At 43.0% G+C, this 20107-nt stretch overlaps 1 protein-coding gene across 1 annotated transcript; it reads left to right on the top strand.

Annotated features, from left to right (window-relative positions):
- Positions 1-2062: 2062 nt before the first annotated feature.
- Positions 2063-3033, top strand: LOC141409629 (uncharacterized protein C3orf36-like). Its single transcript, XM_074031059.1, is given in 2 exon segments — positions 2063-2600; positions 2603-3033. Coding segments are annotated over 2 exon segments (711 nt in total). The 5' UTR covers positions 2063-2192; the 3' UTR covers positions 2906-3033.
- Positions 3034-20107: the final 17074 nt, after the last annotated feature.

The raw sequence follows: 20107 nt of genomic DNA, 5'->3' as shown, positions 1-20107 counted from the left end.
GGAAGCCCACTCCTCTGCACCACTCCCTCTCTTCACCCAATCCAGCCCCTCACGGGCTGAACAAAAAAGCCAGAAAAGGAAGAGTGTGCAGGAACCTTTTATAGTCCATCCTTCTTTGACGCTTCTTGGAAAAAGTACAAATACAGTGATAACTAAATACCATATCTCTATCAATTATCCTTTGGCCCAAAGCCCTCTGGGGTGATCCTCCATGATGGATGTCCCATTTAAAGGTGAGGAATCTGATTCTGAGGAAGCAACCATTGTGGACAGCTTCACATAATAGCTGGCCAGGCCTAGACTCAAACCAGGCTGTCCACCTCTCTCTGGTCCAGCCCAATCTCCCCAGCTGAGTCATTCTGAAGAGTCAGCATGGACTAAAATGGTGGAGAGGCCCCTCTTTTCCCACTGATGTTCACTGGCCCATGGGACAGAAGTGGGGGAATCTCTTGAGGGCCAATTAAAGTGGGTAAAGGAGGCAGGAGAACCAGGTAACAGTTCATGTACTTACCTTCTATTCAACAGCTATTCATTAAACAGGGCAATTTATCCCTATAGCACCATGAGTTAAAGGAGAGTTGTGGAGAAAAGAGGGAAGGGGTTTGAGAAGAAAAGGCCCTGAGAATCCTGCACACAGGCCTTCAAGGGAACAGCCCCATCTGGTGACTGCTTAGCAGATTCTTGCTCAAGAAACAAAGCCATGTGATTTTCTTCAACCACTCTCAAAGATGGAGAGATAGAGTTAAGCTGGAGTCTGAAGCCAGTCAGTATCAAATCGATATTAAAATACTATATTGTAGCAAATCCAGGAGAAATACATCCTATCTTTCACAACCACAGGAATTAAATACCGGGGAGAAAGGTCCATCTTCTGTCAGTAGCACCAGATACCAGACTCATTATAACCTTTCATCAGAGATTAAATATGGAAACAGATCCTGGGCAAGCCCTTGGCAAATCATAAATGAGAGGGTTTTTCTCCATGACATACCCTGGCCATTCCTCCACTCTCCCAGCCGCATCACGTCTCCAGCCCTGTTACAACTTGACAGCAATAATAATAACTAAAATGTGCACAGATCTTCACAGTTTACCAAGCCATTAACCCATTTAGAACACTTCTTTAATCAGTAAATCAGTGGGGAAGGGCTTGGCTATGCTGTAGTAACAGACCTCTCTAATCTTAGTCACTTGACACAACAAAAGATATCTCACTCACAGAACCTGCGGTGATCTGGGTGACTCTCAGGTCAGTGGCTCAGTAGTGCCCCTCTGCCTGCTCAGGGCCTGGACATATGGCCTCAGAGCCCGCCCCCCCACAGCCAGTGTCTCAGTAACCCAGACTGTTTGGAACCTGAGGTACCTCCATTTCATAATAAGCTGCTATGATCGATGGGGCAGGGGAAGAAAGTTCTGGAAGATCCCGCACTGCTAAGCAATGCTTTGTCCCAAAGTAACACTCTTCACTCTGCTCCCAGTCTAGCTGCCACAAGAGCAGGACAGAATATTCCGTGTGCTCAGAAGAAGGAAAGAGCAGATATGGTTGAGCGCTAAAACCCTCTACTGTGGGTAGTGAATCTAGGTGGACACAGTTGCTCACCAGAGGACACTTAAACCAGCTTTGCGGGACTGTCGGGGTTGGGAAACACAGTCTGGAAAGATTTCCCAATGGAGGAAGCACCAACTGTGGGTCCCCAAAGCTGAGGAGATGATGCCCAGGCAAGGCCGAGGCATCTGCAGAGGGCTGGGGAGGTGGGAAAGACGATTTGCTCAGAGGAGGCAGAGATGGGGTGGTGGCTGGGAGAGATGCAGGGTCAAGAAAAGATGGCTTCAGAGGGAAGAGATTTGCTGGGGCAGGGGGCCACAGGATGGGGAGGTTGCAGAGTCCAGCAGGACAGCTGACGGAGCAAGACTCTGTGGGCGAGGAGGAGATGGGGTAACTCTCATTGCAGAATCGCACCCGAGTTCCCACCAGCCCTGTGGGGCCGCTATGACTAGTCCCATCCTGCACATGAAGAAAACAAGGCCCCTTCCAGTTGTCCCTCACGCCTCCCTTCATTTGTGTAGAGTACCTGATGTGTATAAGGACAAGAGGTGACAAACACATGGCCCCTACCCTTCAAGGACATGCAATCCAGAGCTAGGACAAGACCTTAACACAGGGCAAAGTACCAGTGCTCTGAGTTCATCTGATGAGCGATGGGAGAAGGGGCTTGATACTAGCCATGTGGGAGAGACTGGGTTTCAGTCAAGTGTGCTGGGAAAGACTTTCTGGGCAAAAGGAACAAGCAAAGGTGTGCAAAGGTAAGGAAGCAGGAAAACCTGTGCACATCCTGAGAACTTGCCGGCCAGAGGCCTGTGAAGGAGCACAGTGGTCAGGCAGGAGAGGCAGTCGGATCCAGGCTGAGACCATCCTGGAGGGTCTTGAGGCTGGCTTACCCCAGGCTGTGAGTAGTGGGCTCAGCCTAGTCCTGGCTCCTGGATTAGTGCTCACCTGCCCCTCTGCCCACTCAGGGCCTGAAGGAACGGCCTCAGAGGCCCCACCAACCAGGCTCAGGAAGGCATTCCTAGCTCAGAGTACCCTCCTGGAGTCTCCTGAGCCCCTAGAGAAGGGGCTCCTGAGTGCGTCGCGCCACACCCCGAGGAGCAGAGGCGCAGTCCTTCCGCATGCTCCCAGCACACTCCACCCCTGCCCAGCATACCCATGGGGCCCCCACCTTGCCCACCTGGGGAGAACGACCCACTCTGCCCCGCTCAGGGAGAGTTGGTGGCCACTGCTCTATCCCCTCCCTCCCTCCCTTCCTCTTCTACCTTCTCTCTCTTCTCATCTGGGCGCTGGAACCCAAGCGTGAAAGTGAGAGTCAGAAAGTCTCAGTCTCAAGGCAGAGCGGGGCAGCTAATTTAAAATGGCTTCTACTCCAGCCCCCAGTGTGACTAATCTCCTTCTCTTCGCTCTACAGGTCTATAAATGGGCCACACAGCAGGCACCCCTTTTTAAATCTGTGAAATCCCCAAATCCATTAAAAGTGACTTCAGAGGTCCCAGATCCCAGGGACCAATATTTGTTTAAACCTTTGTCCTCATTACATTTCATGACCGCCAGCTTACAAAAGAGAGACTGGGGGGTCTGGATGAGACACACGCTTTCCCTTGAGTCCACACTGGAAAGGACAGAGGCAGGTGTCACACCGTTCCTCTTTGACCCGAGCCGCTTGAATCCCAGAGTTTCAACAGCTCAGGTGGGTTGAAGGCTCACAATGTACCAGACATCCGAAGCGCTTTACATACATTTGCTCCTTGAATCTTCACGACAGCCCTGTGAGATGCAATTATCATGCCATCCCACAGACAAGGAAACGGGTCCAGGGGACTGCGGTCTCGGCTCCTTTCCTCTGGCTTCCTCACAGAGGGCGCGAGGTCCCCGCCGGGTGGGCGAGGCGGGGTGGGCGGCCCCTCGCGCCCTGGAGTCTCATTCGGCCACCAGGGGGCGCCGCCCCCCGCCCCGCCCCGGTGCGGCCCGGGGAAGCCAACCGCGGAGGCTCCACGCCCAGCCCGCCACGGGACCCCCTTGCGGCCCCACAGCGAGCCAGGCGGTACTCCCACCACCCAGCTCGCCTCGGACAGTCCGCTTCCCCACCGGGGCGCCCTCCGGCCCGCTGGGCTCCCCGCGCCCACTGCACGCAGGCCTCCCCCTACTCGGGCCACCCCGGAGCCCGGAGACTGAGCCCACTGGCGCCTGCTCACGGGACACGGCCTCGAGGAAACTTCCTGTCTGCCTCCCCGGGGTAAAGCACCGTTTAGTCTGTTTATATTTTCAGCACGAAAGTGTATTAAACACGTTAGAGAACAAGGGGAATAGAGGGTAAGGTGCCACGAGGCACCGAGAGGGCCCGCAGGCACACGCGGCTTCCTCAGGCTCTCTGACCGGCCGTGGGCAGGGTGGTCCCCGGCCGCACTGTGGGGCCATTCGCACCCAGAAGCTGTCAGCCTCCCCACTGCGTCACTGGCACCATCTGGGACCCATTATTAAGCCACTGCAGGGGGCTCAGTAGCCTCTGCTTCCTCCTCCTTCCAAATCCAAAAACCTTCACCAGAGCACCTCCTGGGGGCCTGGCCCTAAGATAGGCGTGCATGTCAGAAAGAAACTGATGTCAGCATTCCGGGCACTGTCTACCCCGGGCAAGACAGGTACCCATCCCATCACAGACTCAGGCACCCGAGCAAGCTGGGCACCAGGCCTAAAGGCGTGAACAAGACAAACAGAAGGCAGATAGACAACCAAGAAAGCATCCAAACTGTGGCTGCAATTGGCCGATCAATTACAGGTGCAATAGTGCCATGAAGGAGAAGTGCAAACAGATGCCTGCACGGAAATGCAGGGGGAAGCGGGTGTATGTGGTGGATTAACAAAGGTGAAAGAGGCCCGTTCCCTAGGGGATTGGAGATCTGGAGCAGAGGTGAACTCTAACTGTGTCTTGAAGGATAGGGTAAGTTTGTTGACAGGGGCCTTAGAGAAGGTGTTCTGGGCGGAGGGGACTACAGGAGTGAAGACTCAGAGGTGAGAAAGTTGGACCAGTGTTTGCCTGGAGGGCAGGGTGTAAGTAGTGCCCCCAGTTGCAAGGTGCCTCAGGCAGAGCGTGGTGGAAGGTGGATTCTAGAGGGAGAGTGTATCATGCACATCTCCTTTAGTAACTAACAGTGGATGATGGGGCATCACTGACAGACTTTTAACAGCAGCAAGATACAACCAGATTTCAGGGTGTAAAAGGCCACTGGGGCTACATGTGTACTTGGAAGAGGAAATCTGGCTGGCAAAAGTCCTTAGGAGGGAGGCCTCCTTGTCATTATGGCCACTGGGATACTAGAGTGGGAGACGTCAGAGCCAAGGGCAGGACCAGCAAGCAGCAGGAGCATCCCAGGCACCCACAGGCTCCTGGCAGCCAGGTTGAGCCAGTGCAGAATGCGGGGTTAGCAAAAGGCCACACTGGAGCCCATCCTAGCACCAGAACTTGCCTTGTTATAAAACAGGCATTGGAAACTGGCTGAGCCTGGGCCCAGCACAAGGGTTCTAGTTGGCTTACAAGATATTTACATGTCTTTAAGTTAGCTCCAAACACCAGGAGAGTTTGACTCGAGTTTTCTCTTGAAAAACCCTGGTGCAGCACTCCAGCCCAAAAACAGTGGACTGGAGCTGAGTAGAGGGCAGTCCTTCAGATGGACCTTCAGATGTCCTCTCAGGGTAGCTGCGGTTCCCACATCATCTGCCTGGCGCTTGTAGGTATTTAAAACTTACATACACACACCCTTAAAGAGTCAAGTTAAAACACCAGAAATCCAGGTGGATGTTGGAACAGACAAGCCCAGAAGGAAAGAAAGGCTGTTTGAGAAATAATGACCAGGGAAGACTGGCCATGCTTGAGGATGGATGGGCAGAAGATGTGAGGAACAAGGGTGATCGCCAGGTGACTGCTTGTGGCCTGCTAGAGAATCAAGTCCAACACTAAGCTCCTCGTCCTCCCCAAACCTCCTTTCACTGACTTTCCTGTCTCAGTTAATGGCATTCCAACCTTAGTTGATTAGACCAAAAACTTGGAGGCAATAGAAAATAAGCTTTAAAAAGACTTTTTAAAATCTACTTTACTGACGTATAATTTATGAACAATGAAAAGCATTAACTTTAAGCCTACTTACTGTTCAATAAGTTTTGACAAATGTATACAACAATACAACCACCATTTTAATCGAGATATAGAACATTTCCATGACCACCAGAAAATTTCTTGATACCTCTTTCCAGACAATACTATCCCTACCTCCTCACTCCATCCTCCTTCCTTGTGCAAGCAACCAATGATAAGCCTTATTTCACTATAGATTAACTTAACCTGTTCTAGAATCTCATATAATCAGGGTCATATAATACATTCTGTATCTGGTTTCTCTTGTTTTGCATGTTTTTGAGATTCATTCGTGTGGCTATGTGTACAAGTAGTTCAAATCCTTGTCATTGCTGGGCAGTATTTCATTGGATAAATAGATCATCATTTGTTTTTCTGTTCATTTATTTTTTGGCATTTAGGCAAAACATGTTTTTCTGTTCATTTGTTTTTTGGCATTTTAGTTGTTTATAATGTTTTTACTATTATGAATAAAACTACTTAAAAATTAAGCAGTACACATTTGTGCACAAGTCTTTCTGTGGACCTATGTTTTCTTTTCTCTTGGGGAAATACTTAGAAGCAAAACTTGCTGGATCACAGGTTATGTGGACATTTAACTTTATAAGAAACTGCCGATTTCCAAAGTCATGCCATTTAATGCTTCCCACTGGTGTGGGAGAAGTCAGTTGCTCTGTATCATTTTGAAAACTTGGCATCATTAGTGCTTTTTAATCAATCATCTTGAGGTTTAATTTACATGCAATAGTATCCATATATTTTTATTTTTATTTTTATTTATTTATTTATTTATTTTTTTGAGACAGAGTCTCGCTCTGTTGCTCAGGCTGGAGTGCAATGGTGCAATCTCAGCTCACTGAAACCTCAGCCTCCTGGATTCAAGCAATTCTCATGCCTCAGCCTCCCGAGTAGCTGGGATTACAGATGCACACCACCACACCCGGCTCGTTTTTATATTTTTAGTAGAGATGGGATTTTGCCACGTTGGCCAGGCTGGTCTTGAGCTCCTGACCTCAAGTGATCCACCTACCTCGGCCTCCCAAAGTGCTGGGATTACAGGTGTGAGTCCACCGTGCCCAGCCAATATATTTTTAGAGTGAGGTCAATTTATTCTGATAAATGTGACATCCATGTGACTTCCATATCCAAATTAAGATATAGAACATTTCCATCTCCCAAATAAGTTCTGTCCTGCTCCTTTATGGTCTCCTCATTACCATACACTTCTCCGCTGGGAACCACTGATCTGCTGTCTATCACGGTAGATTAGTTTTTCCTGTTCTAGAATTTAATGTAAGTGGAATCTTAAGTATGTCCTCTCACCAGAATGCTTTTGAGTGAGATCCATCCATGGTGTTGTATGAATCAGTAGTTGATTCCTTACCCCACATGCAAAATGAATTTTAACTTTAAAAATCATTTTTGGCCAGGCGCGGTGGCTCACGCCTGTAATCCCAGCACTTTGGGAGGCCAAGGCGGGCGAATCACGAGGTCAGAAGATCGAGACCATCCTGGCTAACACGGTGAAACCCTGTCTCTACTAAAAATACAAAAATTAGCTGAGCGTGGTGGTGGGCGCCTGTAGTCCCAGCTACTCGGAAGGCTGAGGCAGGAGAATGGCGTGAACCTGGGGAGTGGAGCTTGCAGTGAGCCAAGATCGTGCCACTGCACTCCAGCCTGGGCGACAGAGTGAGACTCCGTCTCAAAAAAAAAAAAAAAAAAAATCGTTTTTAAATCTTTACATTATGAACATCTTTAATAGTCATGAAATCATTATTTCGAATGGCCTAAGCCCATCAGTTTGTGTTTCAAATGATTTTACTACATCTTAAATATCTAATAAAATAGGTAGTTTTAAAAGTCACATATTTGTAGAATGAACCTAGTAAAGGCTTATCATGAAGACTGCCTGTTGAATATTCTTGTTTTCCATTATATCCATAGGTAGTCTCTTAAGTAGGATCAGATTATGACAATCAGATCATCTAAGTTTCTATGAAGGCAAAAATTTAGTGTCTGCTTTTTCAGTTTTCACATAAAAATGCTGATAAGACTATCTGAAAAAGTGAAAATACTACCTTAACTATCCTATGCTTGGTTAATTTTCCACAAGATATTTGTAATGGCCGGGCATGGTGGTTCACACCTGTAATCCCAGCACTTTGGGAGGCCAAGGTTGGTGGTTCACCTGAGGTCAGGAGTTTGAGGCCAGCCTGGCTAACATGGTGAAAGCCTGTCTCTACTAAAATACAAAAATTAGCTGGGCGTGGTGGCAGGCACCTGTAATTCCAGCTACTTGGGAGGCTGAGGCAAGAGAATCGCTTGAACTGGAGAAGGCGGAGGTTGCAGTGAGCCAAGATCGCACCACTGCACTACTCTAGCCTGGGCGACAAGAGCAAGACTCAATCTCAAAATAATAATAATAATAATAATAATACAGAGAGATCCCTTGTATACTTTGCCTAATTATCCCCAATTGTAACATTTTACAACACTATAACATTGCAGCCAGAATATCGACATTGATGCAATCCATTTATTTTAGATTTCTTCAGCTTTACTTGTACTCATTGGTGTGTGCATATATGTGTGTGTGCCTATAGCTCTACACAATTCTATCACCTGTGTAGCTGCATGTATCCACCACCACAGTGGAGATACTGAACAGTTCCATCACCATAAGAATCTCTCCTGTTGCCTTTTTTTTTTTTTTTTTTTTGAGACAGAGTTTCATTCTGTTGCCCAGGCTGGAGTGCAGTGGCTTGATCACAGCTCACTGCAACTTCTGCCCCCCAGGGTCAATTCTCCTGCCTCAGCCTCCCGAGTTGCTGGGATTACAGGCGCCCACCACCGCACCTGGCTAATGTTTGTGTTTTTGGTAGAGACAGGGTTTCACCATGTTGGCCAGGCTTCACCTCAGCTTTCCAAAGTGCTGGGATTATAGGCATGAGCCACTGCGCCCAGCCTCCTGTTGCCCTTTTATAAACACACTCACCTCCCTTCCTCTTGCCCCCTTCCACCCCATCTCTAGCCCCTGGCAATCACACTAATCTATCCTTCGTTTCTAAAATGTAACTAACCTATCCTTCATTTCTAAAATCTGTCCTTTTTTCCTAAAATTCCTTTCTAGAAGGTACATTCTAGAATGTATACACACACAGACACACACACACACACACACACACACACACACACACACACACACAACATGGATGAATCTCACCCAGAAGGCTTAAGGTGAGAGGACATACTTAAGATTCCACTTACATTAAATTCTAGAACAGGCAAAACTAATCTACAGTGATAGACATCAGATCAGTGGTTCCCTGGGGAGAAGATGTATGGTAACGAGGAGACCATATAGTATATATAATGGTATACATAATAGATGGTATATATAATCATATGGTATGTATTTTTTTCACTCAATATCAAAATAATTCACTGGACAGTCATTCAAGTTGTTGCATGTATCAGTAGTTTGTTCTTTTTTATTACTGAGTAGTATTGTATGGTATGGATGTACCACAGTTTGTTTAACCATTCACTTCTTTTTTTATATATATACTTTAAGTTCTGGGGTACATGTGCAGAACGTGGAGGTTTCTTACATGTGCCGTGGTGGTTTGCTGCACCCATCAACCCATCATCTACTTTAGGTATTTCTCCTAATGCTATCCCTTCCCTAACCCTCGTATTCCCTGACAGGCCCCGGAGTGTGATGATCCCTTCCCTGTGTCCATGTGTTCTCATTGTTCAGTTCCCACTTATGAGTGAGAACATTCAGTGTTTGGTTTTCTGTTCTTGTATTAGTTTGCTGAGAATTATGTTAACCATTCTTTTCTTGAAGGACATCTGGCTGATTCGAGTTTGGGGCTAATAATGAATAAAACAGACTACTTGTATGTAGGTATTTGTGGGAAGAAAAGTTTTTATTTCTTAGGGATAAATATCCAAGAGTGTAACTGCTGAGTCATATGATAATTGCATGTTTAATATTTTAAGGAATTGCTAGTGTTTTCCAGAGTGGCAATACCAGTTTACATTCTCACCAGTAATGCATGAGTGATCCAGTTTCTCTGTATTCTTGCCATCATTTGATATTGTTACCCTTTTAGTTTGGTGATTCTGATAGATATGTAGTAACATTTCATTGTGGTTTTAATTTGCATTGCCCTGATGGTGTTGAGCATCTTTCATGTGCTTATTTACCATCTGTATATCCTCTTTGGTAAAATGTCTGTTCACATCTTTTGCCCATTTTCTAATTACATTGTTTTTTAACTGTTGTGTTTTGAGAGTTCTTTATGCTCTGTATATATTAGTCCTTTGTTAGATATGTGATTGGCAAATTATTTCGCCCAGTCTATAGTTCATTTTTTCATCCTCTTCACCTGAACTTTCACAAAGCAAAAAGTTTCATTTTTATGAGATCCAATTTATTAATTTTTCCTCTTATGAATTCTGTTTTTGGTGCCAAGTTCATTTTACTCAGTAGTTTTCCATTGTATAAATACCATATATCTACATGTTTCAACCTTTGACTTGCTGATGGACATTTGGGTTGCTTCCAGTTTGGGGGCCATTATGAACATTTGTGTTAGTGTCCTTTTAAAGACATGTTCTCATTCCTCTTGGGTAAATACCTAGATGTGGAATTGCTGGATCATATGGTGAGTATATATTTGACTTTAAAAGAAATATTAAACTATTTACCAAAGTTACTAAACTTAGAGTTGGATTACTACTTCCCACTTTTGGCCTTCTTCATTACTTTCCATAGATCCAAGTTTCTACCTGGAATCCTTTATCTTTAGCCTGAAGAACATCCCTTAGAATTTCTTGTACCACAGTTCTCATGGTGACAAATTGTCTCAGCTTTTGTTAACCTGAAAATGACTTTAACTTATTTTTGACAGATGTTGTTTACTGGATATAAATATAAAGATCTGGGTTGGCAGTTTTTCTCCTTTGCACTTTAAAAATGTCATTCCATTATTTATGCTAAGAAGTTAGCAGTCCATTTATGTCACTGATCTCTGTATGCAATGTGTCTTGTTATCTTTTGTTTTCTAGCAGCTTTCAGTATTTTCTCTTTATCTTTGATTTCCAACAGTTTGACATGATGTCCCTAAGTGTGCTTTTATTTATATTCTCTTATATTTATCTTTTATTTATGTTTATCTCTATGTATTTATTTATATCTATAGTTCACTGGGCTATTTTATCTTGCTTGGGATTCACTGTTATTTTTCAGTTGAGAAAATTTCAGCCTTATATCTTGAAATATTTTTTTCTAGCCCGTATTTAGTCTCATCTCCTTCTAGAACTGTGATTAACCATATTGGACCATTTGATACATTCCACAGGTCTTGTTCATTTTCCTTCATTCTTTTTCCTCTGTGGTCCTCAGACTGGATAATTTCTATTGCTCTGTCATCTTCTGTTAACCCGCTCTTATGACCATCCAGTGATTTTTTAAATTTCAGTTTTCATATTTTTCACTTACAGAAATACAATTTGATCCTTTTTTAATAACTTCCATTTCACTGCTGAGATTCCTGAACTATTCACTCATTAAAATAATATTCTCATTTAGTTGTTTGAATATATTTTCCTTTAATTCTTTATTTTTAATTTATAATTCCTTATTTATAATAGCTACTTTAAATTTTCTGTCTGCTAAATCCAACATCTGGGCCATCTCATGGTCAATTTCACTTGATTACTTTTATTTCTGGACTTTGGGTCACATTTTCCTTTTCCTTTGCTATTCTAGTTATTTTTTAGTGTCTGTTGGATATTATGAATGTTATCCTGTAGAGACTCCAGATTCTGCTATCATCATCTAAAGAATGGTGATTTTTGTTCTAGTAGGTGGTTCACTTATTAGCTGACCACCTTGAACCTATGTAGGCTTGGTTTTATATACTTTGTCAGGAAAAATCTATAAAAATCCCAGATATTTGTCAAGTCCTTCTAATTTATTGGGTCTCAACCTCCAAATTCTGTTCCCTCTAAGCATCTCATTAGGGCTTGATTTTAGGCATTTACAAGGCAGGTCTAGAGCGTGCTTTGTTCTAGGACATGTTCCTACTCCTCCTCTAATAGCACAGGGGTGTGAAGGCTTGCTGCCCCATCCCAACGTTTTCAGGCTGTTGGTTTGTATAAGATAGGAGATGAGGGGAATAGCTGGTGTTTCAGCCATAGCCAATCACCTTCTGCATGTCTGCACCACCCAAGGGAGGCTTCTCTGATCTCTTGTTCTGCCACATCTTTCTAATGAGCACCCAGGGAAGAACCATGGAGAATCTTATGAGTGTGTGCAAATTCGTATCTGGAACTCTCAGTTATTCCCGACTGATATGTTAGACCAAACTCAGCTTTTAGGAATTTATGAAAATATTAGCTGATTTCCTTTTACCCACTTAGATGGTGGCCTCCTCTTCTTCCTGTGTTTCGCTAAAGGTAAAATAGTTTGTGTGTTTCTGGGTTGCCATGCAACCTCAACTCTCTGATGGATTTATGAAAAGTTATGCCTTTGCAGGCTGCCAGAGCTTGTTGTTGTTGTTTTAAGAATGGGAACAACATTCACCTGCAGCTTTCTACCTCCCAGACAGAAGTGGAAGACCTCAGTAGTGTCCTCTTATAGAAAGACATTACATAGTACAAGTAGCCCTAACCATAAAAAAAATTGATAAATTAAACTACATTAAAAGTAAGTACTTATTTTCATTGAAAACGCCATTAAAAGAGTGAAACAGCAAGCCATGGAGAAGAAAATAAATTACCAACTTATACAGCAGACAAAAGATTTGTACCAAAATATGTACACAAAACTTCTACATGTAAACAATAAATAGATACACCCAATAGAGAAATGGGCAAAAGACTTAAACAGATACTTCACAGAAGAGGATATCTCCAGCAAATATATTAAAATGTACTTAATCTCATTAGTCATCAAGGCAATGAAAATTAAAGCTACAACATGATTCTACAATACCCTCACCAAAATGACTAAAGTTAAAAAGACTGATGATACTAAGTATTGGCCAGAACATGGAACAATAGAAGCTCTCATATATTGCTGGTGGAAGTGTAAACTTGTGTATTCATTTTGAAGATATTTTGGCATTTGTGTATTCATTTTGAAGATATTTTGACATACTAAAGTTGAATACCTGCATATCATCTAACCCAGAAATTACACTCCTAGGCACATACTCAACAGAAACGCACTGCACACGTGCACCGAGAAACATGTTTAAGATATGTCCTAACAGCATTATTCATAGTAGTCCCAAACTGGAAACAATACCACACATATACACAAACATATCCAATATACATACACCAATAAACATAAATGAACCATAGTAATCACAACATCATGGATGAACAGTACAAACATTTCATTGAGTGAAAAACTAAAACGCAAAAGAATATATAACCAATAATTTCAAAAACAGGCAAAACTAGACTATCATATTGTGAGTTATAAAAGTGGTTAAATTTGGGAAGGAGAGAAATTTTAGTAATGGGGAGGGGTATGAGGGAGGTTTCTATGACTGTGGCAATGTTCTACTTCTTGAATTCATGGTGGGTAGATTGTTTTGTCATAATTCATTGAATTGTACATTTATACTTAATATACTTATGTGTATAATATTCTACAGTATAAAATGTTAGGGGCGGTTCCAAGATGGCTGAATAGGAACAGCTCCAGCCTCCAGCTCCCAGCGTGAGTGATACAGAAAACAGGTGATTTCTGCATTTCTAACTGAGGTACTGGGTTCATCTAACTGGCGCATGTTGGACAGTGGGTGCAGTACAGTGGGTGCCGCCCACTGAGTGAGAGCCGAAGCAAGGCGAGGCATTGCCTCACCTGGGAAGTGCAAAGGGGAAGGGAAGTACAAAGGGGAAGGGCAAAGGGGAAGTGCAAAGGCCAAGGGAAACCGTGACACACAACACCTGGAAAATCGGGTCACTCCCACCCTAATACCGCACTTTACCAAGGGTCTTAGCAAACGGCACACCAGGAGATTATATCCTGTGCCTGGATCGGAGGGTTCCACGCCCACGAAGCCTCCATCATTGCTAGCACTGCAGTCTGAGATCTAACTGCAAGGCGGCAGAGAGGCTGGGGGAGGGGCGCCCGCCATTGCTGAAGCTTAAGTAGGTAAACAAAGCAGCCAGGAAGCTGCCCACCGCAGCTCAAGGAGGCAGCCGCCTGCCTCTGTAGACTCCACTTCTGCAGACAGGGCATAGCCAAACAAACAGCAGCAGAAACCTCTGCAGATTTAAATGTCCCTGTCTGACAGCTTTGAAGAGAGTAGTGGTTCTCCCAGCACAGAGTTTGAGATCTCAGAACGGATAGACTGCCTGCTCAAGTGGGTCCCTTACCCCCGAGTAGCCTAACTGGGAGACACCCCCCACTAGGGGTAGACTGACACCTCACACCTCACATGGCCAGGTACCCCTCTGAGACAAAGCTTCCAGAGGAACAATCAGGCAGCAACAATTGCTGTTCAGCAATATTCACTCTTCTGCAGCCTCCGCTGCTGATACCCAGGCAAACAGGGTCTGGAGTGGACCTCAAGCAAACTCCAACAGACCTGCAGCTGAGGGTCCTGTTAGAAGGAAAACTAACAAACAGAAAGGACATCCACACCAAAATCCCATCTGTATGTCACCATCATCAAAGACCAAAGGTAGAGAAAACCACAAAGATGGGGAAAAAGCAGTGCAGAAAAGCTGAAAATTCTAAAAATCAGAGCACCTCTCCCTGTCCAAAGGAACGCAGCTCCTCGCCAGCAATGGAACAAAGCTGGACAGAGAATGACTTTGACGAGTTGAGAAAAGAAGGCTTCAGACAATCAAACTTCTCCAAGCTAAAGGAGGAAGTTCGAACCCATCACAAAGAAGCTAAAAACCTTGAAAAAAAGATTTGACGAATGGCTAACTAGAATAACCAATGTAGAGAAGCCCTTAAATGACCTGATAGAGCTGAAAACCATGACACGAGAACTACATGACAAATGCACAAGCTTCAGTAACCCACTCAATCAACTGGAAGAAAGGGTATCAGTGATTGAAGATCAAATGAATGAAATGAAGCGAGAAGAGAAGGTTAGAGAAAAAAGAGTAAAAAGAAATTAATAAAGCCTCCAAGAAATATGGGATTATGTGAAAAGACCAAATCTACATCTCATTGGTGTACCTGAAAGTGACGGGGAGAATGGAACCAAGTTGGAAAACGCTCTGCAGGATATTATCCAGGAGAACTTCCCCAACCTAGCAAGGCAGGCCAACATTCAAATTCAGGAAATACAGAGAACGCCACAAAGATACTCCTCAAGAAGAGCAACTCCAAGACACATCATTGTCAGATTCACCAAAGTTGAAATGAAGGAAAAAATATTAAGGGCAGCCAGAGAGGAAGGTCGGATAACCAAAAAGGGAAGACCATCAGACTAACAGCAGATCTCTCGGCAGAAATTCTACAAACCAGAAGAGAGTGGGGGCCAATATTCAACATTCTTAAAAAAAAGAATTTTCAACCCGGAATTTCATATCCAGGCAAACTAAGTATCATAAGTGAAGGAGAAATAAAATCCTTTACAGACAAGCAAATGCTGAGAGATTTTGTCACCACCAGGCTTGCCCTACAAGAGCTCCTGAAGGAAGCACTAAACATGGAAAGGAGCAACCGGTACCAGCCACTGCAAAAACATGCCAAAATGTAAAGACCATCGACGCTAAGAAGAAACTGCATCAACTAACAAGCAAAATAACCAGCTAACATCATAATGACAGGATCAAGTTCACACATAATAATATTAACCTTAAATGTAAATGGGCTAAATGCTCCAATTAAAAGACACAGATTGGCAAATTGGTTAAAGAGTCAAGACCCATCAGTTTCTGTATTCAGGAGACCCATCCCACATGCAGAGACACACATAGGCTCAAAATAAAGGGATGGAGGAAGATTTACCAAGCAAATGGAAAACAAAAAAAGGCAGAGATTGCAATCCTAGTCTCTGATAAAACACACTTTAAACCAACAAAAATCAAAAGAGACAAAGAAGGCCATTACATAATGGTAAAGGGATCAATTCAACAAGAAGAGCTAACGATCCTAAATATAGATGCACCCAGTACAGGAGCATCGAGATTCATAAAGCAAGTCCTTAGAGACTTACAAAGAGACTTAGACTCCCACACAATAATAATGGGAGACTTTAACACCCCACTGTCAACATTAGACACCTCAACGAGACAGAAAGTTAACAAGGATATCCAGGAATTTAACTCAGCTCTGCACCAAGTGGACCTAAAAGACATCTACAGAACTCTCCACCCCAAATCAACAGAATATACATTCTTCTCAGCACCACGTCGCACTTATTCCAAAATTGACCACATAGTTGGAAGTAAAGCATTCCTCAGCAAATGTAAAAGAACAGAAATTATAACAAACTGTCTCTCAGACCACAGTGCAATCAAACTAGAACTCAGGATTAAGAAACTCAATCAAAACCAGTCAACTACGTGGAAACTGAACAACCTGCTCCTGAATGACTACTGGGTACATAACGAAATGAAGGCAGAAACAAAGATGTTCTTTGAAACCAATGAGAACAAAGATACAACATACCAGAATCTCTGGGACACATTTAAAGCAGTGTGTAGAGGGAAATTTATAGCACTAAATGCCCACAAGAGAAAACAGGAAAGATCTAAAATTGACTCCCTAACATCACAATTAAAAGAACTAGAGAAGCAAGAGCAAACACATTCAAAAGCTAGCAGAAGGCAAGAAATAACTAAGATCAGAGCAGAACTGAACAAGATAGAGACACAAAAAACCCTTAAAAAATCAATGAATCCAGGAGCTGGTTTTTTGAAAAGATCAACGAAATTGATAGACTGCTAGCAAGACTAATAAAGAAGAAAAGAGAGAAGAATCAAATAGACACAATAAAAAATGATAAAGGGGATATCACTGCTGACCCCACAGAAACAGAAACTACCATCAGAGAATACTATAAACACCTCTACGCAAATAAACTAGAAAACCTAGAAGAAATGGATAAATTCCTGGACACATACACTCTCCTAAGACTACACCAGAAAGAAGTTGAATCCCTGAATAGACCAATAACAGGCTCTGAAATGGAGGCAATAATAAATAGCCTACCAACCAAAAAAAGTCCAGGACCAGATGGATTCACAGCTGAATTCTACCAGAGGTACAAGGAGGAGCTCGTACCATTCCTTCTGAAACTAGTCCAATCAATAGAAAAAGAGGGAATCCTCCCTAACTCATTTTATGAGGCCAACATCATCCTGATACCAAAGCCTGGCAGAGACACAACAAAAAAAGAGAATTTTAGACCAATATCCCTGATGAACATCGATGCAAAAATCCTCAATAAAATACTGGCAAACTGAATCCAGCAGCACATCAAAAAGCTTATCCACCATGATCAAGTGGGCTTCATCACTGGGATGCAAGGCTGGTTCAATATATGCAAATCAATAAATGTAATCCAGCATATAAACAGAACCAAAGACAAAATCCACATGATTATCTCAATAGATGTAGAAAAGGCCTTTGACAAAATTCAACAGCCCTTCATGCTAAAAACTCTCAATAAATTCGGTATTGATGGAATGTATCTCAAAATAGTAAGAGCTATTAATAACAAACCCACAGCCAATATCATACTGAATGGGCAAAAGTGGGAAGCATTCCCCTTGAAAACTGGCACAAGACAGGGATGCCCTCTCTCACCACTCATTATTCAACATAGTGTTGGAAGTTCTGGCCAGGGCAATCAGGCAAGAGAAAGAAATAAAGGGTATTCAATTAGGAAAAGAGGAAGTCAAATTGTCCCTGTTTGCAGATGATATGATTGTATATTTAGAAAACCCATTGTCTCAGCCTAAAATCTCCTTAAGCTGGTAAGCAACTTCAGCAAAGTCTCAGGATACAAAATCAATGTGCAAAAATCACAGGCATTCTTATACACCAATAACAGACAAACAGAGAGCCAAATCATGAGTGAACTCCCACTCACAATTGCTTCAAAGAGAAGAAAATACCTAGGAATCCATCTTACAAGGGATGTGAAGGACCTCTTCAAGGAGAACTACAAACCACTGCTCAATGAAATAAAAGAGGACACAAACAAACGGAAGAACATTCCATGCTCATGGATAGGAAGAATCAATATTGTGAAAATGGCCATACTGCCCAAGGTACTTTATAGATTCAATGCCATGCCCATTAAGCTACCAATGACTTTCTTCACAGAATTGGAAAAAACTACTTGAAAGTTCATATGGAAACAAACAAGAGCTCGCATAGCCAAGACAATCCTAAGCAAAAAGAAGAAAGCTGGAGGCATCATGCTACCTGACTTCAAACTATACTACAAGGTTACAGTAAACAAAACAGCATGGTACTGGTACCAAAACAGAGACATAGACCAATGGAACAGAACAGAGCCCTCAGAAATAATACCACACATCTACAACCATCTGATCTTTGACAAACCTGACAAAAACAAGAAATGGGGAAAGGATTCCCTATTTAATAAATGGTGCTGGGAAAACTGGTTAGCCATAAGTAGAAAGCTGAAACTGGATCCCTTCCTTACACCATATACAAAAATTAATTCAAGATGGATTAGAGACTTAAATGTTAGACCTAAAACCATAAAAACCCTAGAAGAAAACCTAGGCAATACCATTCAGGACATAGGCATGGGCAAGGACTTCATGTCTAAAACACCAAAAGCAATGGCAACAAAAGCTAAAATTGAGAAATGGGATCTAATTAAACTAAAGAGCTTCTGCACAGCAAAAAGAAGCACCATCAGAGTGAACAGGCAACCTACAGAATGGGAGAAAATTTTTGCAATCTACTCATCTGACAAAGGGCTAATAACCAGAACCTACAAAGAACTCAAACAAATTTACAAGAAAAAAACAAACCACCCCATCAAAAAGTGGGCAAAGGATATGAACAGACACTTCTCAAAAGAAGACATTTATGCAGCCAACAGACACATGAAAAAATGCTCATCATCACTAGCCATCAGAGAAATGCAAATTAAAACCACAATGAGATACCATCTCACACCAGTGAGAATGGCAATCATTAAAAAGTCAGAAAACAACAGGTGCTGGAGAGGATGTGGAGAAACAGGAACACTTTTACACTGTTGGTGGGACTCTAAACTAGTTCAACCATTGTGGAGGACAGTGTGGCGATTCCTCAGGGATCTAGAACTAGAGATACCATTTGACCCAGCCATCCCATTACTGGGTATATACCCAAAGGATTATAAATCATGCTGCTATAAAGACACATGCACACGTATGTTTATTGAGGCACTATTCACAATAGCAAAGACTCGGAACCAGCCCAAATGTTCATCAATGACAGAGTAGATTAAGAAAATGTGGCACATATACACCATGGAATACTATGCAGCCATAAAAAAGGATGAGTTCATGTCCTTTGTAGGGACATGGATGCAGCTGGAAATCATCATTCTCAGCTGCAAGAACAGAAAATCTCAACTATCACAGGAACAGAAAACCAAACACCGGATGTTCTCACTCATAGGTGGGAACTGAACAATGAGAACACTTGGACACAGGAAGGGGAACATCACACACCAGGGCCTGTTGTGGGGTGGAGGGAGGGGGAGGGATAGGATTAGGATACCTAATGTAAATGACGAGTTAATGGGTGCAGCACACCAACATGGCACATGTATACATATGTAACAAACCTGCACGTTGTGCCCATGTACCCTAGAACATAAAGTATTTTATATATATATATATATATATATATATATATATATAAACATTTAGTTGCTGAGGCTGTAATTCATTTTTTAAAATAGATTTTCCCTTCTATTTTTTTTCCTACGTAAAAGCATCTGCCCTTTTGACTGAAAAAAAAAAAAGAAAGAAAGAAAAAAAAAAAAATGTTATAGGCCGGGTGCGACGGCTTATGCCTGTAATCCCAGCACTTTGGGAGGCCGAGGTAGTTGGATCACCTGTGGTCGGGATTTCGAGACCAGCCTGACCAATATGGTGAAACCCCATTTCTACTAAATATACAAAAAAAATTAGCCAGGCATGGTGGTGCGCGCCTGTAGTCCCAGCTCTTCAGGAGGCTGAGACAAGAGAATCGCTTGAACCTGAGAGGCAGAGGTTGCAGTGAGCCGAGATCACAGCACTGCACTCCAGCCTAGGTGAGAGAATAAGACTCCATCTCAAATAATAATAATAACAATAATAATAAATATAATGTTACAATGACATGCACATATTTCAGTTGGGCACTATCAATTACACCATCATCCCAGGGATAAAACATAGAATCATTCTTAAAGTAA

The sequence above is a fragment of the Macaca fascicularis genome, chromosome 2, assembly GCF_037993035.2.
Source record: "Macaca fascicularis isolate 582-1 chromosome 2, T2T-MFA8v1.1".
Lineage (NCBI taxonomy): Eukaryota > Metazoa > Chordata > Mammalia > Primates > Cercopithecidae > Macaca > Macaca fascicularis.
This window is presented reverse-complemented; position numbering and strand designations above follow the sequence as displayed.